The 26470-nt window shown below is 37.0% G+C and overlaps 1 protein-coding gene across 2 annotated transcripts in view; it reads right to left on the bottom strand.

Annotated features, from left to right (window-relative positions):
- adam12b (ADAM metallopeptidase domain 12b) overlaps positions 1–26470 on the bottom strand; it is a 125137-nt gene that overhangs the window by 15719 nt on the left and 82948 nt on the right. For both annotated transcript variants that reach the window (XM_048191792.1, XM_048191793.1), the window contains exons 12-18: positions 15928–16105; positions 10508–10597; positions 8411–8606; positions 7887–7995; positions 6366–6564; positions 4872–4949; positions 994–1102 (exon numbers count right to left, since the gene is read on the bottom strand). In XM_048191792.1, coding sequence (XP_048047749.1) covers positions 994–1102; positions 4872–4949; positions 6366–6564; positions 7887–7995; positions 8411–8606; positions 10508–10597; positions 15928–16105 — 959 coding nt within the window. The remainder of the gene's footprint in view (positions 1–993; positions 1103–4871; positions 4950–6365; positions 6565–7886; positions 7996–8410; positions 8607–10507; positions 10598–15927; positions 16106–26470) is intronic.

Below are 26470 nucleotides of genomic sequence, written 5' to 3'. Positions count from 1 at the left end.
TCAGTAGGAGGAGAGTAGATGGTCTTTTGAACACATTCGACAACATGAGCGTCTACACTATGAAAGCAATCCGGTTGAATGCGTTTTCGACTGCCTCTGGAAGTGGTTGAAAGTGGACAATCTCAAAACGTTTTACTCCCTGTTTACACCTATATTTAGCATTGTCCACTGATCCGATCGACCAAAACGCATCTTAATACCAGGTGGAAACAGGGTCATTTTAGTCATTTTGTTTAATTTCTTTGTGTATAGCTGTTTCTGAAACAAACAAACAATTAAAGAGTTTTTAAAGTGCTCATATTATGCTATATTGAAGGTTCCTAATTTTGTTTGAAGTTTGTTTGAAGTAATGCATCCAATGTCAAAAACACTTTCATTTTCTCATAATACACATTGCAGCATCACTTCTTTTTTCACAGTGTCTGAACTGTTTGATAAAGGATTCAGTCTCTGTAAACTAGGGGTGTCCAGTACTGCTCCTAGAGGGCCACTGCAGAGTTTAGCTCCAACCCCAGTTAAACACACCTGAACCAGCTAATCAAGGTCTTGCTATAGGCTAGAAACTTCCAGACAGGTGTGTTGAGGCAAGTTGAAGCCAAACTCTGCAGGACAGTGGCCCTCCAGAACCAAGTTTGGACACCCCTGCTCTAAACTGTTCCTTTCTGAGAGCCTACTCTGCTCTGATCGGTCAGATGGCCCAGTCTGTTGTGATTGGTCTACCGCTTACAGTGCGTGTCGGAAACAAAACACCCATTACCATATCTTAATTTCAGCCCTGGAGGATTCCTCATCATTTATATGAACATAATAGGGGCACTTTAGAAAAAATTGTATTGTGTTTGCATACTTGCGTAGAAGAGTATGTTTCTGGCCTTAGACTGGAAAGAAGCACAAGCAAGTATTGATTAAGCATGTTAATTAAGTCATGCTGTGTTAGCATAGTGCATACTGCTCTAGCAGATAAGTCAAAAGTGCAGCTGTCCATCACTGTACCGGCTTGTCTCATTGGTCCACTGTCAACGCTTCCACCAAACCCCGCCCTATCACAGAAAGGAGGTGCCCAGTGAGCTTCACAATGGCAGTTCTTCTTGTTGTTGCATTCCTGTAAACATGAAGCAACCGGCGTCAAACCAACTGATTTAAATTCCTTGCTGGACATTATCAACGACATCCTGCTGTTCAAAATTCTGTGGGATAATAGCGTGAATCTCTCATGAGCATTCAGTTCATGGATGGACTGTTCAATGCTGCATTCAAGGGCAACAGTGTTCCATTTGCACAAAACTGCATTAATTTTTTCCATCAGAACATGTGTCACAGGTCGCTGTGCAAGTTGATTGATGTCACTTGATGTTTAAATCACAACGTCTGAATATTATGAGCCTGCCTTCTAAAATGAAAGATGCAGGTATGTCTTTACCATCATAAAACATGACCAAACTTTTCAGTCTCTCAAACTCTTAACTCTCTCTCATCCAACTTTCTTAGATGCTTTCAACATGCATAAAACAGACAAACTCCTAATTTTCATGGATGAATTAATGTATTAGAGTTTGATTCTTGATTTTGTGGACTTGGGTCTTCTGGACTTGTGAACTTCTACTAGAAAAAATAGCCTTATTGGTCTAGTATTATCTAGATTTTAGGTCAGGGGGTCTAGTTTTGGTTTGGGGCTTAAGGGGGTTTAGTATTAGTCTTAGTCTTTAGTATTTAAGTCCTTAAAGGGATAATTCACCCAAAAATGAAAATTATGGCATGATTTACTCACCCTCAAGCCATACTAGGTGTATATGAATTTCTTCTTTCAGCCGAACACAATCAGAGTTATATTAAAAAATATCCAGGCTCTTCCAAGCTTTATAATGGGAGTGAATGGTACCCAAGATTTTGAAGCCCAAAAAAGCGCATCCATCCATCAAAAAAGTAATCCATACTTTTCCTCCAGGGGGTTAATAAAGGCCTTCTGAAGCTAAGCGATGCGTTTTTGTAAGAAAAATAGAAACTATAATCACTGGCTTCTGGTAGCAGCCGTACGCTCTTATAATGAAATCCTCCGACATTTCTCTTTAAAAATGTAAAAAATTCTCATTTTAGACTTTCAATTCATGACCGGTGTTTTGTTTTGCTCTATCCTTTGTACTTCTGCGTTTGTCAATAAGTCATGCGTCAGGTCAGAGGTCACTCTTCAGCAGGAACTAGACTCACATACAGAAGCCAGTGATTATGGTTTATAAAGTTTTAAATATGAATATTTTTCTTACAAAAACCCATCGCTTCACTTCAGAAGGCATTTATTAACCCCTTGGAGCCATATGGATTACGTTTATAATGAATGGATGCACTTTTTGGAACTTCAAAAACTCAGGTGCCATTCAATCCCATTGCAAAGCTGGGAAGAGCCTGGATATTTTTTAATATAACTCTGATTGTGTTCGGCTGAAAGAAGAAAGTCATATTCACCTAGGATGGCTTGAGGGTGAGTAAATCATGGGGTAATTTTCATTTTTGGGTGAACTATTCCTTTTAGTGGTCTTCAGTTTTTCTAAGTCTGGGTCTTTAGGGGGCGGGTCCAGCTTAAAAAAGTACTAGCATCCCATGATGCTGACAGAGCTCCCAACATCTATTAAAAATTATCAATTTGACTTGCAGCACAGTTCCAGTAAGGAAATATACCTTGGATGAAAAAAATGGAAGTAATTGCATAGCCAACACACAAAAAAAAGAAGAATTCCAATTTAAGAAGCGTGTAATAAGAGAAAATAAATAAAACATTACACGCTTGCACATGTGCCCTCCAGAGCTGACAGTGGGTGCAAATGCAAAAGACGACGTGGGGGTGTTCTTGGCCACAAAATTTAGCGATTACATTTCAGCACTCCTCTGGCAAAAAAAACGAATGCGCATATGAGCCAAAAGATGATGAATGACACTTTAAATTGTACACAAATGAATTAAATATGACTCCTATAACTTTATTGGAGTGACAGAGATTGATTGTGAAGTACTTCAACAGCTGAGACAAGCCTCGAGTCACTGCAGCATGAATACAATAGAGTGGCTGGGGTACAGTATGTGATTGAGGGAAAGAATAGTTTACCCAAAAATTAGTAAATTTCTGTCTTCATTTACTTGCTTTCATGTTGTTCCAAACCTGCATGACTTTCTTTGTTGAAATACAAAAGGTGAAGTTTTGAAGAATATCCGAGCTGCTCTGTGTTTCATGGAAAAATTAAAGGTATATAGGTTTAAAAAAAATAATATTAGGACAAGTACATTTGTCTCGGTCTCGACCGCATTTGTGTTTTGTCTTGTTTCAGTCTAAGAGGACTCAGGATTTAACCCTCTGGAGTCTGAGGCTGATTTGAGGCCTGGAGAAGTTTTGACATGCCCTGACATTTGTGCGTTTTTCAGTTGTTCATAAACATATTCATGGAAAAAGTGTCATTACACTGTATTCAGCACAAACTAGGCTACAATAATATGTGAGGAACATGTATGTACATGTTTGTGTTTTTTAAGGAATAACGTTTATGCGCGGTTATTGAAAAAACAAAAAACTTAAGTCGCTGAAATAAGGCCAAAAAATAATATTATATATGTGTTCACAAGACTTCTGGGTATTGGAAATTGAAGACTAGAGTTTTTGCTTCAAAATTATGTAAAAATTATCCTGCCTGCTCCTTCATATAAAACAATAGAGAGATTTAAATTTTCTAAGACACTTTTTGTCAAGAAACACAGAATGCGTGGAGGCGTGAATCATCATGAATAATGGGTCATTTACACCTGAGAAGATAAAAGAATCGCATAATGACCTGCATAATTTCAAGACCAGTCAAGACCACAAATGCAAGGATATCACTAAATTGCCAGTGCATTGTCTGATTTATTTGTTATGTGATTGGATGTAAAACTTACTGTTTTAAAATGCAGTCAATAACTTATTTCTAATTTCTTTTGTTACTGTTGTCCCAGGTCATAAATTAATGAGGAATAGTGTCACAAATGTCACCAAAATTAATATAAATGCCCACACAATTCAAGATATGATTGGAAAAAACTGCTTGTATGGATCTTGACTTTTTATATTATACCATATGATATAATTAAGCAATATCACAAGAGCAGGAGTGCTGTTTTCACGAATATGAGCATGACTGCTAATGGGATGTTGATTTTATACATATGTTCAATACACAAAATGTTATCTTTTAAACATTAATCTCAACATTTATGCAGTATGCAGTAATTGTACCAATTCAACTGCTGTGCCTCCTCTGCATTGCAAAGATGCATTTTGTTGTTAGTAATTTCATTTAAACAGCTCTATTCAGTGTCTTATTATTCTAATAGTATTTATTGATTTAATATAAGACATTTCTCAGGAAGTAAATGTGGATCTTTTAGAAGAATTTAAGGAGAGCTGGTCTGGTCTTGGTCTCGATTTAGGTGGTCTTGTCTTCACTAGCGTGAACTATCCCTTTAAATATCCACATTATGTATTAATCTTCCATGAAAAACCAAGACTGACACAAGGTTAAGCTGTGATCTAATTTAGTCCAGAATGAGTGTCTTATCTGTGCTTTTAACTGCAATTTCAATGTTTGCAGTAATCTAGATCAAGTGAAGCTACTCGTTAGCTAAGTGCTGTTATGGGCATATGCTGTCCACTTTGGCAAACAACTATACTGTAATGAAATGGACATATCTGTGGAGGGCGGGGCTTTCAGTAGAGTTAATCATTTGTGTTCATTTACTATTAGCATTCCTGACTCAAATCAGAGCCTAATGTCTGATAATTAATGTCAGAGAAAAAACTTCTCCCTGCAGATTTAAGAAAAATGTAACTGACAGAGCGGAAGCAACCTTACCCCTCTTCCATTACACTTCCCAGAGCACTTGTGCACTCCAAACACACTGACATTCTGACACTGTCTGTTCAAACAGATCTGTTATGATGAGAGAGACAGAAAGAGAAGTGCAGGTTAAGTCACTGAATAGGTATCAACTGAAATTAAACATTTATATTATTGCCCTTGACTAGTAGTTGACTGATTTGGGTTTCTAAGAGCTAGGGTGGCCAATATAATGACAAGTTATATAAATATTTAAAAGAGAAAATGAGACATTTACTCAAAATTAAACCAAATAAAATTATATTACATTAAACCAAGTACAAAAATATGGGTTTTGGGTTTTATTTCTTACTATTAAAAATGAGGACTGTCAAAAGAATAATTTTTAGATATAATATAATTTTTTCATATTTTTTTACTAGTAGGTGCAGGACACTATACACTCATTTATGTAAGTGAGGATAGCAAAATAAAATAAACTGTGACATATTATATCCAAAAATTCTTCATATAGTTGACTATCAGTAAAACTGATAAACAATTTGGAACCAAAAATTATTCAGACACTTTGACCTGACCATGTTTTGCTTAAGTGTTTTTTGACATAATTAAGATAATTTCTGACACAGTTTAACTCTGAGATCTTGTCATATTTTATTACCATTTTTTAAACTATAGTGAATAAACTGTATTAATTAATATATATATATATATATATATAGGCCACCATATCGGTATTGGCTGATATATGATGTTCTTTTTTAATGTTATCTTTATTGGCCCAATAAGAAAACTTGTCCGATATTAAATATTACAGCCAATGGATTATTTGCCTTTGTATTTTTGTAATCAGGCTCTCAAAAATATATAAAAATAAATTTTCTTATCGGTGCATCCCTAATAATAATAATGATATAATAATATAATATAATATATATAATAATATTATATATATATATATATATATATATATAGCTCTGGAAAAAATTAAGATGTTAAGACCAATTAACATTGATTTCTGAATTTCTGAACTTGGAGTGGTCTCTTAATTTTTTCCAGAGCTGTATATATATATATATATATATATATATATACAAATTAGAATAGAATAATTTCAAAATTAGATAAATGTGTGATTAATTAGATAAAAATGACCATGAAATATATAATTATTTAAATTACTCATTTTAACTCAATTTTTTATATAATATAATATAATATAATATAATATAATATAATATAATATAATATAATATAATATAATATAATATATAATATAATATAATATAATATAATATATATATAATATAATATAATATAATATAATATAATAATACTTTTAGGAGGTTATCAGCAAAACAGACACCAAATGGTCAATGGCAATAAAAATGGCCAAATATCATTGCATTCATCAGCGTGGCTGAAATATATCAGTCTACCAATATCATAATTTCTTGATCACACAATAAATCTCTAGCAGATATGTTGCATGATGATTTATTCTTGTACCATTCCTTCAGCACACTTAGTGCCTGCCAATACCAGTCCCGGATCAGGCATATCATCACCCAGGTACACGTGTGTTCCACGGCACAGAAGACGGCCGCCCTCCTGCAGAGGTATATTTGTCTCTATGGAAACTGCATTGGTTCCGATCACTGGTCTATTGGCACCTCCTTGGCACTGAATTTTTCCACATCTAGCATCCCTGTTTCATAAACACACACACATGGACAAAACACAGTGAGGCACACAACAGTGCTAAATGTTTTTACACAGAATAAATGGGATAAGATGATAAAAAGGGTGAAAAACAGAGGATATTGTGTTGTCTCTCGTCATTTACACCCTCTCACTCATGTGAGGAACAGAGAGTGTAATTAATAGTGACAAGAGATTACACACAAAACCATAGGGCTGCCTCTGCTGCTGAGAATAATAATGTCACGCCTGTAAAGAAATTAATAAAATTACATTCATTACAACATGTTTGATGGGCCATCCTATAATAATTAGACAGCAAGTGACATGAATGAATCAGGACAACCTTAACCAACACTATTCATCATTTCACACTCATCATTCTTTAGATTAATATTCTTTTGTTTCAAGAATGTGTGTCATGGAAAGAACCTCTATCCTGTAATTTCTGTGTCAGTCACTGGTCCTCAATTTTAATTTTGTGCTACGCATTTATACTGCTAAAGTAGCACAATATAAATAAAAGGTAACACTTTATTTTTAAGGTGACTTCATGCATTTACTATAGTAGTAACGGTAAATTATGCACAATTACAAGTAACTAACCCTAGACCAAACCCTAAACGTAACTCTATAGTATGCACATGTAGTTAATTATTATCACTCAGTACTTATCTGAGAAGGTACAATGTAACTAAGTCACCTTAAAATAAAGTGTAACCAAGTAAAACAACAAATGAAAATTGAGCAAAGAGGTCGTTTAACAAACTGAGCAAAACAATATTGGGTTACACTTTATTTTAAGGTGTCTTTGTTACACTGTAATCACAGATTTAAGTACTGGGTAATATTAAGTAACTACCTGTACATGTACTTACTATAGGGTTAGGATTAGGGTTTGGTTTGGTTTGGTTTAGGGTTAATTATGCATAATTTATTGTTATTACTATAGTAACTGCATGTAACATACGCAACAATGACACTGTAAAATAAAGAGTTACCCAATACTGCATTAAACAAAGAAGAAAACAAGAAAAATGAAACAAAGCAAAAGGAAACAAAAACGAATGAGCAAAACAAAACAAAACAAAAACGTGTTCATTTTAGTTATCGAGCAAACAGAGCAAACTTAAGCAAAACAAAACAGATCAAAGCAAAAGGAAACAAAACAAAACAAAAAAGGCAAAGAAAAGCATAAGAAGCAAAACAAAATAAAACAAAATGAATTGAAGCAAAACAAAACAGAATTTATAAAGTAGCAAATTGTACTTTACGTAAAAGATTAAAGATTAAAGATTCAAGTGCTGTTGTATTGTGATCTGACTGTACCTTGCTTCACATTTAGCAAAGGAGCCTTTAGAGTCTTTTCCACAATTTCCATAGGGATCACCTGCAGAGTTTACCCTTTCAAAACAGATCCCCGGGGCAGGTTTCGCTCCTGGAAAAGAGAGAGAATAAAAATAAGACAGCATATGCCCACTGTCAGAGATGGAAATATGACACTGTACAATTCTTCCATCTTGTTTGAGCTTGTATATAAATCAAAAACAGATGAAAGGATAATATATGTCAGACTGTGGCCTGAATCCTTTTGGAAAGGAGTATGAACAGACATATGGAATAAATAACAGCAATCAGTGTGAGCTTTCATACTACTTGAGCTCACTGTATGAATGCAAGCACAACTGAACGGGAAGTTCTGGCAAGACAATGATTACATATAGAATTACAGTGTCAAAAATGTATGATTAATGAAGCGTATATCTGCAGTATACTACGATCAATTTTTGGTCATCAAAATAAGCCCAGGAACCCTGCAGCTATCCACATTTTAAATTTACGGTGGTACCAACCTGGACCCCACAGAGTAATGCATTGCTGCTCATGAGTCTGACAGATGCCATTGTAGCAGTAACCATCCATATTGTGGCACGCATGCCCATCGTGCAGGTACACGTTGGCAGGGCAGTGGGGGTTGGTACCGGTGCAGAACTCAGGTAAGTCACAGGAGTTACTGGACTCTCTACAAGGAGTCCCAGCTGGTTTTAACTGCACACACACAGAATAACAAAAGGCTTCACGTAAGGGTGATTTCTTTCCAAATAAAGCAAAGAGAAATGCAGGCACTGTGAGATAAACCAAAAGTCATGCAGAGACAAGCTTTGCATGAACTACATCAGGTAAAAAAAAAAAAAAAAAAAAAAAAAAAATGTACAGAGCACCACACTTGACTGGTGGACAAAAATGTAAGAATTTGTTCTCCCGTTTTAGTAAATAATGGCCACAATTTACTAATTCGTTTCCCTTGTCTCACGAAAGGTGCAGTGTGCACTAAGGTGCAGCTAGTGGTTGAAATGGGTACGGCAGTCCAAATTCAAAATATGGGAGACGGTTGTTTCCCCACCCCCTCCTCCTCAGACTCGACGCTCATGCGGGTTGCCAAATTGAGGACGTGCAACAGGAGCGAGCACAACTGACAATGAAAGGCGAGGAGACTTACACACTGTAAGATGATGATTTGATTTATCCATGTTATCCATGTTTATCCATGTTTTAATATGCTCCCACTCATAGAGATTTTTAGATGGATGGAGAGGTTTTTTAGGTCGGGTAGAATCTGCGATCTCTGACCGAGTTTGTTTGCTGGCTTCCATGGCTGCAATACGCTGTGTTTTCCGCCAACTGGCAACCCGGGGTGTCGAAAAACCAAAGACTATATAGAAAGACGGTGCACTCGTATTATTATGAATGGGAGAAAGTGCAATGCGCAATATGGCGGAATAAGTCCCGCCTTCTAAATAAGAGCCAATCGCTGATTGATAAAGTCATCGCATCACTGCAGTGGCCGTTAGAAGCTCTGGCTCCTATAGAAACAGTCAGACGCACTTAGGACTGCTTGAAAAATGCCATTTTTTGTCATGATTCATGCATTTAGAAACAAAATTTATAATATAGTTGTTCTCAGATTTCATTGGTGATTTCAAATATAAAACTTAATCAAAAGCTTGGCGAACAGCTTTGGAGAATTTGATGTTTTCCCATTCAAAGAGATAGGAGCTGCACTTGCATTCCTGAGAGGTGTTTCAAAGATGGCTGCCAAGTGAAATGATTTGTTTTAAAGGGACCTTGGAATTACTATTGGTTAAATCGACAGTAGACCACTCAGACCAAAACAAAAAACAGACTTTCAACACGGAATGAAACAAGTATGTGAACCATCTTCAAACACATGGTGTTTTTATGCTTTAGTACACTCAAAAAATTATATACAGCACCTTTAAGAATTTGTTCCCATAACTTATTAATCTGCTCCCTCATTTTGATTTAAGTAAAACAAGAGAACAAATTATTACAATATGGCCACGATTTAGTGAAACGAGGGAACAAATTATTTTATTGTGCACAAAATTTACATAAAATGAGGGAATGAACATATTAGTAATTCGTGGGCTGACTGGGCTCAAACTGTTAATTCGTGGCCACGATATATACAGATTTTTTTCCAATATGTCATGTGCAGGGCTCCGTACTGTTGTCTCTACCCAGTTAAAAAAAAATAAAAGTAATAGAAAAGTTGCACTGAGAAAATATGGTTAAAAAAAGTGGCAACATTTTTTTAATCAACATTCATTTTATCAACATTAATGAAGCGCTAGGTTGAAAACTTGTAGTTTGTTGTAAAGTCTGTGTGACCATGTAGCCCTGTTCTGGGGTCTGTCCCAGAGGGCCCTGGTCTGGCTTCTTTCCTCTGCAAGTAAGTGAGCTGAGCGCTCTGATTTATGTGTCTGGAGGCCTGAGAGGAAACTGAGTGTCTATGTTTGGAGCACAAATGTCGGTTCATGTTGCACTTATTAATGGGGCAAGGAGAATGTGATTTCCACGCCTTAATTTTACACACAGAGAACAAAAATGAATAAGGAAAGAGGGACAGGAGAGATTTACAATAGTACCTGGCAGTCTTCACAGCACTGTCCATGGGCACACACAGCATCTCCCTTGAGAGTGCAGGTGGTAGCATTGCAGCAGGGGTTCAGACACTCCTAAAGGTAACAAGGATGACAGTGGATCTGAATGGATGTGTCATTGTATTACATGCAAAAAAGTTAAGTCAATCATAACATTTAACCATTTAAATCTTGAAGGTACAAGGACACATATTCACTATTAACTACAACTTTTGCCTCAATAATCTTCTAATTTAATGCTTGCTTATTAATAGTTAGTAGTAAGGTAGTTTTTGTAGCATTTAAGTTCAGGTATTAGGTAGGATTAAGGGATGTAGAATAAGGTCATGCAGGATAAAGTTTTAATATGTGTTTTATAAGTACTAATAAACAGCCAATATACTAGTAATATGCAAGCTAATAAGAAACTAATTAAAAGTGAGAATTAAATCCTAAAATAAAGTGTTACCTTTAATTTTAAGGGTCAGAAAGAATTTAGAAATGTGTCGTTGAAAAAAAAAAAAAACAAACAAAAAAAAAACACCCAAAAAACAAAAATCAAAGCAAAAAGTGAACCAAAACAAAGCAAGCCAAGTAAACACATCTAAAGATATCAAAACAAAACAAAACAAGCAAAGTAAACAAAAAAGAAAGAAAACAAGCAAATTAAACAAATTTTGTTTTGTTTTTAGTTTTTGTTTAATTTGCTTGTTTTCTTTCTTTTTTGTTTACTTTGCTTGTTTTGTTTTTAGTTAACAAAAAAGAAAGAAAACAAGCAAATTAAACAAAAACTAAAAACAAAACAAGCAAAATAAACAAACAAAAACAACCAAAACAAAAACCCCAGCAAAGTAAACAGAAAAAAACAAGCAAAACAAGCAAAGTAAAATAAATAAATAAATAAATAAGCACGCAGAATAAGCAAAGAAAACAAGTAATCAGTTACATATTTAAATCGGGCTGTTTATGTCTATGGGTCAGAAAGAAGGTAGATAAATGTAAAAAATGTCTGAAAAGCAAAATTACAATCATTTTTGGTGCAAGAAACCTTGACTAACATTATAAGTAGACTTCAGTGGAAAAATAAAACACTACATTAGCACAGGATATGACCCCTTTAATTTGACATTAGACAATTAGGGGTTACTGAAAAACAATGGAAAGCAACAACAAAGACTCTGAACAGCGGTCCCGTATGATTACTTCATTCGATATTAGTTCCAGGTGTGGAGTATGTATTCTTTTAGGAAATTCCCTCCTCTCAACCAGTTCTTTGTATCCATGGTAACAAAAAAAAAAAAAAAAAAAAAAAAAAGGAAACGTTACTGTAGGTTTGTGTATGTGAGTGTGTTGACATGTCTGGTTTAAATTAGTGGTCCATGCATTGTTCTGATTTTGAGAAAAAAAAAAAAAAAAAAGTTTTCTGAAACTCTGAACTCTTGGTATCAGTGAACTGCGTTCATGTGTGTACGTGAGTGACATCATCACTGACCCAAGACTGGAAGTGATGGGAACCTCAGAGTCCTAGCACAATTGAAGGAAAGAGGACATTTATCTTAAGAAAAAGGATGAGGAAGAGAGAGAGAGCTGAATTTTTAAGACTGAAAATCTATTGTTTTGTTGTTGTAGTGATGCAAAGTACTTTGTTCTTCTCTAAAAGTACACAAGAAGCTTATTAAGACCTCAAGCACTAAAATTTTATTTCATACAGAAATGTCTTTCAAAAACTACTTTTTATTCCTCTCTCTCCTCTTTCCCTCTTTAACAAGGTCCTGGTGTGGAGTGGGAGAGGTGCTGAAGGGCTGGGTTGGGTTAGGTCAGTCCGCTGGCTGTAACTGCTCCTCAGAGGCACAAAAATCTCTTTACAGACCTGTTGTTTTCTCTAAACTATCGTCAGCCAGTGTGAAATGATTCCTTCAACCCAACACTCAAGACCTGCAGCTAGGCTTCCTCTCTTCTCTTTACCCACTTCCTCCCTCATTCCCCCTGGTGAGATCACCCGAGCTCACGGGTGTCATTCTCAAACAAACTTTTCCCCATAATAAGATCCTAGACTTTAAAGTTCAGGCCAGGCTTTTTTTCCTTAGGTCTACACTGATATAATATGTCTCCATGACATCTAAATTACATACATCATTTCTGAAGTCTCCAGTTCCATTACTACATGATATTTAGGGAGCATTTTAGCATTTATTTATAGGACAGTGGAGACAGACAGGAAGGGGGGAGAGAGGTGGAAAGGGATCAGGCTGCACAGATGACGCAGTCTGGACTCAAACCTGGGCCCTAACAGCTCTTTTATGCCACACAGGCCGTGTTTACACTTGAGTTTAAGAGGTGTTTTGGTCAATCTTATCAAAAGTGGATGACATAATACAGGTGTAAAAGGGGTGTAAAACGTTATGAAACTTTCCACCACTTCCAGAGGTAGTTGAAAACACATTCAACTGGATTGCTTTCGTAGTATAAACACTCATACATTTGAATGTGTTTGAACAGCCACAAAAGACCGCCTACTTTCCACCTTCTGACCTAACGCATAAACATTATGGGAAGCACACTAGCAAGACGGGATTTAAAGAATGGCTGAAGACCCAAGTTTGGTTTGAAGACAAAAAACATACCAAGCACAATGTTCTCTCACCATTCCTGATTTCTAACACAGGCTCACAGCTTTCGGCGTGGTCTTCTGGCTGTCAGAGCCGAAATGAAAGCTGCTGATCTGTTTTTCCGTCATCTACAGGCACGTTCATATGTAAATTGCATGAGCTTATTCTGACCATTAGATCAAAAGATTTGAACAAAGCCATACATTTACCAGCCCATAGACTCTCCCCTCAAAGAAATCAGGACAGAAGTGGTTGAAAGTGGACAAAAGAGATGGATTAAAACACCAGAGCTGCATCCAAAATCGAATACTTCTCTACTATATAGTATGCGAACAAAGTAGTATGTCTGAATTCATAGTATTCAAAAAACAGTAGGTGAAAAGTACCTGGATGACTTACTACTTCCGGCGAGATTCTGAAGTGTGCATACGATGGACACTTTACTATCCTGTGAGGCTACGGGAGAGGATTTGTGAATAGAGTTGAAGGGACGTAACCAAATGCTGGTAGGTCATGTGACAGTAACAACATGGCTGATCTACAGTGGGTACGGAAAGTATTCAGACCCCCTTAAATTTTTCACTCTTTATATCACAGCCATTTGCTAAAATCATTTAAGTTCTTTTTTTTTTCTCATTAATGTAAACACAGCACCCCATATTGACAGAAAAACACAGAATTGTTGACATTTTTGCAGATTTATTAAAAAAGAAAAACTGAAATATTGCATGGTCCTAAGTATTCAGACCCTTTGCTGTGACACTCATATATTTAACTCAGGTGCTGTCCATTTCTTCTGATCATCCTGGAGATGGTTCTACACCTTCATTTGAGTCCAGCTGTGTTTGATTATACTGATTGGACTTGATTAGGAAAGCCACACACCTGTCTATATAAGACCTTACAGCTCACAGTGCATGTCAGAGCAAATGAGAATCATGAGGTCAAAGGAACTGCCTGAAGAGCTCAGAGACAGAATTGTGGCAAGGCACAGATCTGGCCAAGGTTACAAAAAAATTTCTGTTGCACTTAAGGTTCCTAAGAGCACAGTGGTCTCCATAATCCGTAAATGGAAGACGTTTGGGACGACCAGAACCCTTCCTAGAGCTGGCCGTCCGGCCAAACTGAGCTATCGGGGGAGAAGATCCTTGGTGAGAGAGGTAAAGAAGAACCCAAAGATCACTGTGGCTGAGCTCCAGAGATGTAGTCGGGAGATGGGAGAAAGTTGTAGAAAGTCAACCATCACTGCAGCCCTCCACCAGTCGGGGCTTTATGGCAGAGTGGCCCGACGGAAGCCTCTCCTCAGTGCAAGACACATGAAAGCCCACATGGAGTTTGCTAAGATGGTAAGAAATAAGATTCTCTGGTCTGATGAGACCAAGATAGAACTTTTTGGCCTTAATTCTAAGCGGTATGTGTGGAGAAAACCAGGCACTGCTCATCACCTGTCCAATACAGTCCCAACAGTGAAGCATGGTGGTGGCAGCATCATGCTGTGGGGGTGTTTTTCACTGGGCCGAAGGTTTACCTTCCAACAAGACAATGACCCTAAGCACACAGCTAAAATAACGAAGGAGTGGCTTCACAACAACTCCGTGACTGTTCTTGAATGGTCCAGCCAGAGCCCTGACTTAAACCCAATTGAGCATCTCTGGAGAGACCTAAAAATGGCTGTCCACCAACGTTTGCCATCCAACCTGACAGAACTGGAGAGGATCTGCAAGGAGGAATGGCAGAGGATCCCCAAATCCAGGTGTGAAAAACTTGTTGCATCTTTCCCAAAAAAACTCATGGCTGTATTAGATCAAAAGGGTGCTTCTACTAAATACTGAGCAAAGGGTCTGAATACTTAGGACCATGTGATATTTCAGTTTTTCTCTTTTAATAAATCTGCAAAAATGTCAACAATTTTGTGTTTTTCTGTCAATATGGGGTGCTGTGTGTGCATTAATGAGGAAAAAAAAATGAACTTAAATGATTTTAGCAAATGGCTGCAATATAACAAAGAGTGAAAAATTTAAGGGGGTCTGAATACTTTCCGTACCCACTGTAGTACATATGAACTCATGCATACTACACGCATTCGTACTATATAGAACATACATTTTTTTAATGGTCGTGAAGTAAATTTAAATTCAAACGTAGTACTTACTCAACAGTACGTGATTTCGGACGCAGCTCAGGTGTAAATGGGAATGTGTTTCCCTTGTCCACTTGTGATCTGATCGACCAAAACGCATCTTAATACCAGGTGTAAACAGGGCCAAACACATGAGTAACCCACTGCACCATGGCTCAGATAGGAACAACATTTATTTGACCAGATTTGTGTTGATTTAATGATATCATTTCTTGATAAACTGCAGAACAGTTTTCCATTTTTTAGTGCAGCAATGATCCAAAAGTAAATGGAATTTCACTCTATGAATCATTTCAAAGACACCCTGCAGTAACTGCAATAAGATTAGCAACATGGCAGTCACTTTTGTACTTTGTTTGAGATTTCTTTCACATTTTTCCATTTATGTTCAGTAAGTATAGTGCATAATGATATACTGTATGTATCCTATTTTATATTTATAAAAAATTTAGCATGTTGTGTTGTTTCTGAATATTTGTCAATTCAGGAACAGCTTTTGAGAACAAGTCAGAGTGAAAGCTATTGGCCTGTGAATATTAAACCGACCATATCAAATCCCAAACAAAACTAAAGACTAGATATGGAACTAGTTCAGGTCTGTTAATCCTAACAGCTAGAAGAGCGGTCTGCTTTGTAGTGACGCACAAAGGTCTTTGATGTGTATTAGTCTTTCATACCTCCGGCTCTCCACAGTCACACTCCTCTCCTTCCTCAATGTATCCGTTGCCGCATTTCTGTCCCCCGTAGAGCATTTTGACTTCAGGCATATTATACAAACACATGCCCACTCCCTTCTCCAGACTAGCCACCAGATCCTTCTTACTACATGTACTGAACACTGTGGGGAATGGGTACCTGTCCACAAAGAGAGATTAAAAAGGAAAGATAAAATTAATTAAACATTGTTTTTTTATTATTTTATTTTATTTTATTTATTTTCACTGCAACTTCAAAAGAAGCAAGACAATGTTGTTGAAACTAGCGCTGGATACCTGAGGTAATTTTATGTTGCACTATTTGCTAGCCTGGCATAATGATCTCCATTAATACTTCTCAACATTTATTCCAAGAGTATAAATTTATAATATATTTCTTTAAAGTATCCTTGCACAGAGTGTTTGACTTGTCAAACGGTGGCTTTTTCCGAACCTCGGCGATTAACTTCTCCACAATGCCATCTGCCATTTTATATGCGCGAGCCCTTAAATTTGAATGGATTCTGATTGGCTGTCAATGTTTTAGTGTTCAACAGCTAGAAAAAAATCGTTCTGAAAGTGATCCCAATGATATCATTCCTCTATATCTTTATCGTTATTGTTAAGGCCCGTTCACACCAAGAATGATAACTATAAAGATAACTAAGATAACTGTATTAGTGTCCACACCAGCAGACAATATCACTCTGTTTATTCTAAGCACGTGCTTGTCTGTCACTTTAAAGGGGTGGTTCATTGCGATTTCACTTTTTTAACTTTAGTTAGTGTGTAATGTTGCTGCTTGAGCATAAACAGTATCTGCAAAATTACAGCGCTGAAAGTTCAATGCAAACGGAGATATTGTTTTTAAAGTTATGGCAGTTTAATGCCTACAAAAACGACCGGTTTGGACTACAACGAGCTTCTTCCCGGGTTGGTGACATCATAAACCCTGCAAAACCCACCCTCAGGAACACGCAACAAAGTGGGCGAGGCCATGTCGCGCGGCATAATGGAAGTGGAAGAGTTGTGTACAGCAGGATATTAGGAGAAGGATATTACCCCTCTAGGGGGGTCCGGGGGCATGCCCCCCCTGAAGAAAAATTTAAATATTCCATATTTTAAAGCATCAATCTGATGCATTTTGAGATGCTTTTTTTGCCAACCTGGGGAGAGCTGGAGAAACTTAACTTCAGCCATGAGTCAAAAATTATTATGGCCTCCTTACTAAGTATTATGAAGGGGGATTGAGGGAATCTTTATTGGTGTCGATTTTCAGTCTCTTTTTAATGATAGGCTTTACGCATCTGTCAATCATCCCCACTTGCTATATGGGGGAAGAACCTAGCGCTATGATTGGCCGAACTCTTCTTCTTTTGCTGTTGCTTGATCTGACTACTGCGCATGCACAGAGGCGTCACCAGGTTTTTGTGTAGTTTAGAGTGACAAACCGTACCAGTGTACTTTTAAGTCAAAATGCGTATCCGCTACGCAAATTGCGTACAGGTTGGCAGGTCTGCTTATTGATAGAACGGCGAACCACTTTACCTTCTGCCTTGTCAGTCCCCTCACCTCAAAATCTACCTCCTCAAAAACGATAGCGTTAGCTAATAATTTTCACCAGCGCTTTAGCTAGCTGGCTAACGTTGCGTTCTCTCCTGCTGTATCTAACGTTAGCTAAGTCTATGTCAACAGCGCTCCTTTGTAACTTAACTTAGATATACCAGAAAATATTAAAATTATTGAAACCATCCAGTGCCAGATTGGGACTCATTTTCAGCCCTGCAGTTTCATGCCTTAGACCGGCCCACTTTAATTCACGACTGACTATATTAAAATAATGTAATTAAAATCTCAGTATATAAGTCTGCAATAGCGCACTGTTCTCTACAACCTTGTAAATAATTGTATTTTTCAAAAATATCTTCAAATACCCATGATAGTACAAATGATAGTACAAAAAAATTCTAAAATTTGATATAAAGTTATTTTTATAGTTATAATAATGATTTTATAATGTGAACCATTGATTAATTCTCTAGCCATCTAGTGGCTGTAGTTAAAAAATTCATGTTATTTTAATTTTAATTTCATTGTTTGCTTTCCAGTAGATGGCAGTAATCGTCCACTAAACCCAGGCACATTTTTCATGTTTATCACTATGAATGAAATTTAGAAATGCAGATCTTTATTAAAGTGGATTTAACATAAAATTTTGCTATTTTATATAAATGTATATACTTAAATTATTACAAATTGGGGCAAATAAATTAAACAAAATACCATAAATCCTACAAAATTGCACAAATTTACAGTAAAATATTAAAGTAGGTTATTACGTTTAAAAAAAAAAAAAAAATTACATGTTACAAAATTTTACTGTCTGGTTAAGCTAGTTGAACGGAAAAATGAATATTGTTGGTCAATAGCATAGCAAGCAACATAACATAAGTGATAGGCCATATTTTATTATTTGCCTACTATTATTACGATATGAGTAAGCTGCATACATGCCTTTATCTTTTGCATGTTTTCCCCTCTTCCTTTTTATTTATTTACATTACTTAAATCGGCCTCCGGTGGCTTAGACCTTTTGCCTTACCATAATTTAGCGTTGATTTAGAACATGTCCGGCTGTCCCTACAGACGTCACCTCATCCCTTCGTCTCGTATACTTTTGAGTGAGTTGTCTTCTCCGGGCGAACACTCCGAGTCCAGGTTAATTTACCCACCGAGTGACATGATATCATTGACGTTGCGTGCAAATGAGCGGTAAAAACACGATCGCGCATTCATTTGTTTGTTTTTTCTTGCGCGGGTGCCCCGTGCCGCCCTGGGCCATCCAGGCCTAAATCCGTCACTGAATGGTTTTTAGGAAAAATTTAGGCTACTCGGCTTAGTACATTTGCTAGCCTAGAAAAAAAAACACTGAACCAAATCTTTAAATGTTCAAGCTTGTTACAGCAGCATGGATTCTGATTGGCTGTCAATCTTTTTATCATTCATCAATCAGCTGGATAAAATCGTACTGAAAGTGATTCCAAGGATATCGTTTCTCTGTGCCGTTATCGTTACAGTTGTGGTGTTAAGTCTGTTATTTTTTAATATTGAGAATGAGAACTATACCTTTATTGTTATCTTTATAGTTATCGTACTTGGTGTGAACAGGCCTTAAGGGCTCTTTTCAGCAGTAATTTGAAAAAGCTTTCTAAGCAAATAGCCACTTTTAAAGTAATGAGTAACGAGAGAGAAAAAAGACCAAATAAACCGAGTAACAGTACATAATCTCAATGACCCAGCCAAGCATATAAATTTGCAAGTATTCGAATTCCCAAAGTCATTAATGGCATTATTTTCTACAAGCAAAAAAAAAAAAAATGACAACAAAACAAAGCAAATTAGCATATGACCTTCCACTGTGGCATTCACGCCCGAGTCCTCTACGCGATATAACACTAAGCCAGCTGAGCATAAACCCATATGGTACATTTCATGATAATTCAGCACTACTGATACATGATTATAAACAACACAGCGCCGGGCCTGACCTCAGCCTGACCGCAGTCACTGTAGCGGCCATGGACACAAAGACTGGGCTCTTTCAGTTCAGCAAAGCAGCAGATGATCATATGACAGCCTCGGTCTAGGGAGGCTGCCTCAGGCAGGGAACAAGACTAGGCGAAATATCTGAGAGGAGAGCAAATGAAGCTCATTTGGGTCTGGGCTCTGCTCACTGGAGAGTACTGCAGAAGATCCTTCATGGTCTGTTGCCGGTATCTTCAGTTTACTGACTCACCCCAACAAACAAGCAGAACAACAAAGTGCGCATTTGCTATGCACTCATAAATATGTGAACATTAAATAAATGGATGTCCTTGAATTTGTGTTTTTTTTTTTTTAAAAGTGAAAGTGACTCGTCCTGCAGATTAATAGTGTATGCATACATGTGAAGAAGGGATTAAAACATTAATAATCATAAGGTTAATGGGTGTAACACTTCTTTGCTGAAAAATTATAGCACAAGGTTACAATCAGTAATTACAGCATGGCATGTAGCATATGTTTTTTTAAATAACTAAAATTACACTAAATAAATTAGATTTGTAAAAAGTGCAAAATTTCCAGTTTATAACTGTAAATAATAATAATAATAATAATAAAAAAAAAATCAATCAACGTGCAGGTGGGCTTTAGCATATCATTAATTATGCTGTGAAGCAGGGGGTCTAGAGAAGCCTGGAGTATTTTCCTGCTGAAATGAAAAACCGGGCACATTTAACAATATTGTGGGTGAATTATGTATATGATGTATATTATGATGTTATAATGAACTATATGCCTTTCTCTACTGACGTTCTAAATTGTTCAAAGTGTTTGTAAGGATACTGATTGTTAGAATACCATTGTATTGCCATTGTGCAGTTACATAACAGTAAAGTTGACCAAGTGGATCTCTGAGCTGGTGCAAGTGAGTGGAGGCGGGGCTAATTTGCATATTCAAAAGAAGCAAGGGTATAGAGTTACATTTAAGGTTTTTTAAGGCATGAATACTTTTTTTCAGAGGAAAAAAACATTCAAATATGTCATTTTGGTCAACAAAGATGAGTTTTAAGGGACAAAATTATTGACTAAAAGGGGACTTTAAAATTAATATAACACACTGACTACTGAGTCTACTAACCAGGGATGCAAGAATTTGTTTGGCGTCCAAAACACTGTGTGGGCAAATTTAAAATGATCTAGTATTTTGCTTGAGATTGAGTGTCTCGGCCCACCTGTAGTAGGAAGAAGAATTGAAGAGTTCCAATGCAAAATCCACTAAGTCCATCTGATATATTTTCTTTAAATCAGCATTTCTTTTTTTACCAGGCTACTATGCTTAGGTTCAGTAATTTCACTTTAATGGCAATGAACAGGTTATTTGTCAGTTATTGAAATGCCTTATTTTCAAAAATGTCACTTTAGTCAATTCATTGGTATTTAACGAATCTATGTGTGCTTTTTTTATGCAAAATCCTCTAAATCCACCTCTTTGGACAAGAAGACATAGTAAAATGTCAGTTCCTGTCAGTTTTACAGCAGCAAAAGGAACACTGTTGTGTTTACTTGCTATTTGCAAAATCCTGTCATTGCCACTGTAACGATGGACAAAACATGATAAAAACTTGCAGCTCGGCAACTGAAAGCGGCTCATACACACACCGTCATTCATCTTGAAATCATATGATTCGATTCGCGACTTCCGATTGGTTCTTTGGACTTAGAGGCTTTTGCTGACAAAGGGAAGTGGCGTTTAGAAGTTTCTGCGAACGAACCGGTACTTCTGAATGGGCTGACGCTGGGATTTAGCGGATTTGAAGTGAAAGTATTTGATGAACGAATACTATGTGCGGAGAGCATTCGCTCAATATCATTATCTAATTTTTGACTGAGGTGGTATTTAGCGGCTTTTGCATCTGAACTCTTCAAATGAACAACTAACAAATCAAGCATTCTGTGTTAGTTCAGGCCTCGTAGTCAAGCTCCGCTATCAGCTGATTCGCAAATTCCAACCCCACCCATATCAGCTGATCTGATTTCTATGGACTCAATTGGCAACGCTCAAATAAGGCGCATTACTTAAACGCAGGTTCCGTCTCTCTGCTTGCTTGGCTGCTTCCACTGCATGCTGCTTGCAACCCACCTCCTCCCCCAGCTCCTCCTTAAACTTGTGTTTAACTTAAGTGTCATTCTGTTGTCATTGATGCATGCTCTGTTCTCAATAGGGGGATTTTGTGCTGCTCTCCCAGATAAAAATGGGAGGTTGTCCTCAGAAGCTGCTGCTGTTCCCGGTCTTAGCTTTTCTGGAGCTCATGAAAAGGATGGGGAATTTAGAACAGAGCCATACCGCCAAATGTAACTTCAGCAAAATATGCCAATAAATAATTGACTAAAAAGTCCGTCTCTGGTAACTTTTGACTTAAGTGGTCCTGACTGAACTTCGATTTGAGCTGTACTTTTAACTAAAGTTTCTTGCTTTGAAAGAAACTGAAAAGACCTGAATTTGCATGCTGGTCAAGAGTGGTTTATGCTGGTTTGGTGCTGGTGGACCAGTAAAACGTAACAGATAAAGCATGATCTTGAAGATAAAGCTGGTTGGCCAAGGCTTTCTTGTTGGTTAAGCTATTTAGGCAGTCTTATAAGCCTTGTTCAGACTGCCAGTCCAAATCCGATTATTTGTGTATCCGATTGGAATCTGATCTAAAAATTTTAATGTCCACACTGTGTATCGCAAATGTTCAGATCCGATTTGTGTGTCCATGGCGCTTTTTCTTTTTTCAGGAATATCTGCATTGGTTTCTATGGCAATGACGTTGCATTCGTAGGCATACGCAACAACAACAACAATCGCAACATGGAGGTGTTTTCAAAAGAAAAAAATGTCTGCTCGTCTGGCACTTTGAAACAACACAGCCTTGTTTCTGCAGCGATTTTCAGCATGGTTCCTATAACAATGTCTGACGTTTATGTTGCGTGAGAATGTCACATAAACCACGTGAAATCCGATCAGAGCAGGTCAGACTAAAAACGGATTTACAGAAATGCGATTTGAATAGGATTTCAAACCACATATGAATGTAGCTCGAAATGGATTTGTAAAAATCGCATTTCATGTGGTTTTTGGCTGTTCAGACTTGCTAAATCTGATCGGATTTCAATCGGATATGCACAAAAATCAGATTTGGACTGACAGTCTGAACGACGCTATATAGGGACTCTGACACACTAGCATCCAAAACATAACATACTGCAAAAACAAAGTACTCCTACTGTTATAGCAGTTAGCAGTACTGTTATAGCTGAGCAGTTACTCATCCATACCAAGTTGTTCAGTGGTGAATAATATTTCCACAATCCTTCATACGCATCAAAAACGGTTAGAAAACAGACATGCATGTAACATCTCACTTTCATGCACCTTTGACTGAGAGCTTTTGAAGAGTTTGCTGATGAACTTTTAACACCTCTGTTTTCCCCGCCCGCCCTCTGTCCACCGGGACTGATTGTTTCCCAGCCACGCTGGTGCTCATCAAAGACAACCTCAGCACTCACCTTTAGCAAGCAAACACAGGAACACAGGCCTGAATCAAACATGCATGACTCAGACAAGAAGCGATTCTGTCATCTGTGCCAATAGAGCAAAATAAACTCTGCAGATGAAAGAGAGGAAAATGGGAGGAAAGGATGGAGGGAGGTGTGGGGAGGAGAAAATCTTTGCCAGGAACATCTGTGCTCCCTGGGGGTAAGTGACCGCTTGTCTGGGGTTTTGTGGTGGGAGCCAAGCACATGGAGGTAGGGCGGACGACCGGCCGGACTCCTGCAAGGGGTTTTCTGGGTCTGTCCTCATACTTCACCCTGTGTCCTCAATGCACCCTGCCCAGTAACACAACACCCCAGACTAAAATGTATTGCTCAGAGCTTCTTTCAAAGCTCTAGAGTTTTATTTAAGGATTTGCTTGGTCTCAAATGTTTCTTTTACATGTCCTTAAGTAGACACAAATGAGACAACTGATGACATAAAATGAATGGGGATAGCTTAGCTAAGAACATGTGAAAATGTTTGAATTCATATTTAATCTGAAAACATACTTTGGTATCTTGCCAAATCTGATTGATTGTTTCTTTCTTTCCCTTATAATTACATATATGATATATATTTTTGTATAATGCATATGTATAATACTGTATGATATATGATGTATGTATAATCTGCAGGAGAATTAAATGATATTCATTCATTCATTCCAGTCATTATGTTGGCTTGACATGTAAGCAAAATGCTAAAATATGCTAAAACATGTTAATTCATGTTAACAATGTGCTAAATCATGCTAGCAATATGTTAATTCATGTTGGGAATGCGTCAATGCTAAATCATGTTAGCAACATGCTAATTCATACTAGAAATGTGCTAAAACATGCTAGCAACATGATAGAAATGTAAGAATCATGTTAACAATGTGCTAATTCATGCTAGCAACGTATTAATTCATGTTGGCAAAGCATTAATTAATGATAGCAGTGTGTTATAATTGCTAGCAACACACTAAATCATGCTATCAATATGTTACAAAATGCTAGTAATGTGTTAATTTATGCTAGCAATTTTAAAATTTTCAGACAAGGCTTTGTCAACCCAACATCAAAGTTTGTCCCACTGAATAATTATAATTAAATATATGATATATACTTATGTATGTATAATACTGTATGATATATGATGTATGTATCTGCAGGAGAATTAAATGATATTCATTCATTCCAGTCATTATGTTGGCTTTACAACATGCTAATTCATGTAAGCAACATGCTAAAACATGTTAGCAAACATGCTAATTCATTCTAACAACATGATAAATCATGCTAGCAATGTGCTAAAACATGTTCATTCATGTTAAAAATGTGCTAAATCATGCTAGCAACATGTTAATTCATGTTGGGAATGTGTTAATGCTAGCAGGGTTAACAATGTGGTTAAACATGTTAGCAAATTTGCTAAATAATGCATAAATGTGCTAATTTAAGCTAACAATGTGCTAAATTATGCTAGCAAAATGACAAATCATGCTAACAACATGTTAAAACATGTTAACAACATGCTTATTAATGCAAGCAATGTGATAAAACATGCAAATTCATGTTAGCAATGTGTTAAAACGTGTTACCAATGTGTTAATTCATGCTAGCAACGTGTTAATTCATGTTAGGAATGTGTTAATGCTAGCAGGGTACTTAAACATGCTAGCAGAATGCTAAATCATGTTAGCAAAATGCTAATTCATACTAGCAATGTGCAAAAACATGCTAGCAACATGCTAAAAATGCAATAATCATGTTAGCAATGTGGTAATTCATGCTAGCAACATGTTAATTCATGTTGGCAAAGCATTAATTAATGATAGCGGTGTGCTAAAATTGCTAACAACTCACTAAATCATGCTATCAATGTGTTACAAAATGCTAGTAACATGTTAATTCATGCTATCAATTTTGTCAAGCCAACATCAAAGTTTGCCCCATTGAACTTTACTATCTAGGTCATTCATGTTTAATAAATTTATAATTTTATCAATTTAATAAAAGAGATCTGCAGGAGAATAAATCTATATTACCTTATTTATTCTTATTTATTAATGTATTTGTAATGTTATTTATTGATTCATTCTCCAGATTTTCTCCATCTTATATGTCCCTAGTATATCTCAACTATTTTAAAATAATATATATTATATTATTAATCATGACTTTTCAAAGAGTCTTTAGAAACCATAATGAAAGATGAAACACTAATAATATCAAAATTGGTAAATGTCCTAATAATGACTAGTGAAAATATGTAATTGATAACACGTTAACATTAAGTCCTTTCCGACCCTTGGGTATACTTGGACCCCAGTTTTAAAACAAGGACAAACAATCAAGATATTAAGAGATCACATTTTGACTTTTTCTTACTTAGGACAAACACACGCAAACACACAATTCAGCCACAAAAGAAACTCTATCGACCCTTCAGAGCGTTTTCAAACAGACAAATCAATGCCGTCAGCTTAGTGACAACAAAACCGAAACAAGCAAACACTGATTTGCAACGAGCCCATGGTCTTCTGCAAATCTCACAGATGCCAGCAGTGTGGCAGTAAGCTGGGGCACAATCAAGCGTGTGTGAGTTTTAATGCTGCCTTTAAAGGGATTACAGTTGAAAGAGACCAATCAGTAGGGGCGTCTGGAAGTAAAAGTCATGACATTTGCAAATGGAAGCGACACATACTGTATCTTAAACACCCTAAGAAAAAGCTAATGATCCAAAAATGACATTTAAGCGCCGCTGTAGTTTGTGCAATGAGCCGTTTGCAGCAGCGAGTGCTAGAATAGTAATGTGACAGAGAAAAGGACTTTGGTCTAAAAAGGGATTGCCACCAGGGATGGACTGCTTTGAATGGCAGCGGGTAAGCTGGCAGAGGTTGGCATCAGGTCAAGTGGGTTAAGCAGACTTGGCGTGGCGAAAAACGGTGCTAGCAAAAGCCAGATTGGTTTGTATGGCCTGGCACGCAAAGATGGTTTGAGGCGCATATGAGCATGAGTCTGAGATTTGTGTGCCAGTCCACTTTTAAAAAGGGCTGTTGGGGGTTGTGGGATAAGATACTGCCAAAAATAAAAACACACGCAAACACATGTACATATTTACAGAGTTAAGTGTGTGAGTGCACTTAAACCTTCAAATAATTTTTCTCTTCACTCAACTTTGATGATTGCCAAACGATTCGCTCTGTTCCCAGCATCTGTGCAAGCCCTAAAGCCCTCCTTATGAATTCAAATTCAAGCAAACAACAAATCCTTTCTGCTTGAACTTCTCTTTACTTCTTTACCCCAGTAAATCACAGCCGCAGACGCGCAAAAATCCACCGAGAACTCCTGCAGTCTACCCTGTCAAAGCCTCTTTTCTCAACTCAAAGATCTGCTTGCATCTGAAAACTTTAACTGC

Source organism: Megalobrama amblycephala, linkage group LG5, assembly GCF_018812025.1.
Source record: "Megalobrama amblycephala isolate DHTTF-2021 linkage group LG5, ASM1881202v1, whole genome shotgun sequence".
In the NCBI taxonomy this organism is placed as follows: Eukaryota; Metazoa; Chordata; class Actinopteri; order Cypriniformes; family Xenocyprididae; genus Megalobrama; species Megalobrama amblycephala.
This window is presented reverse-complemented; position numbering and strand designations above follow the sequence as displayed.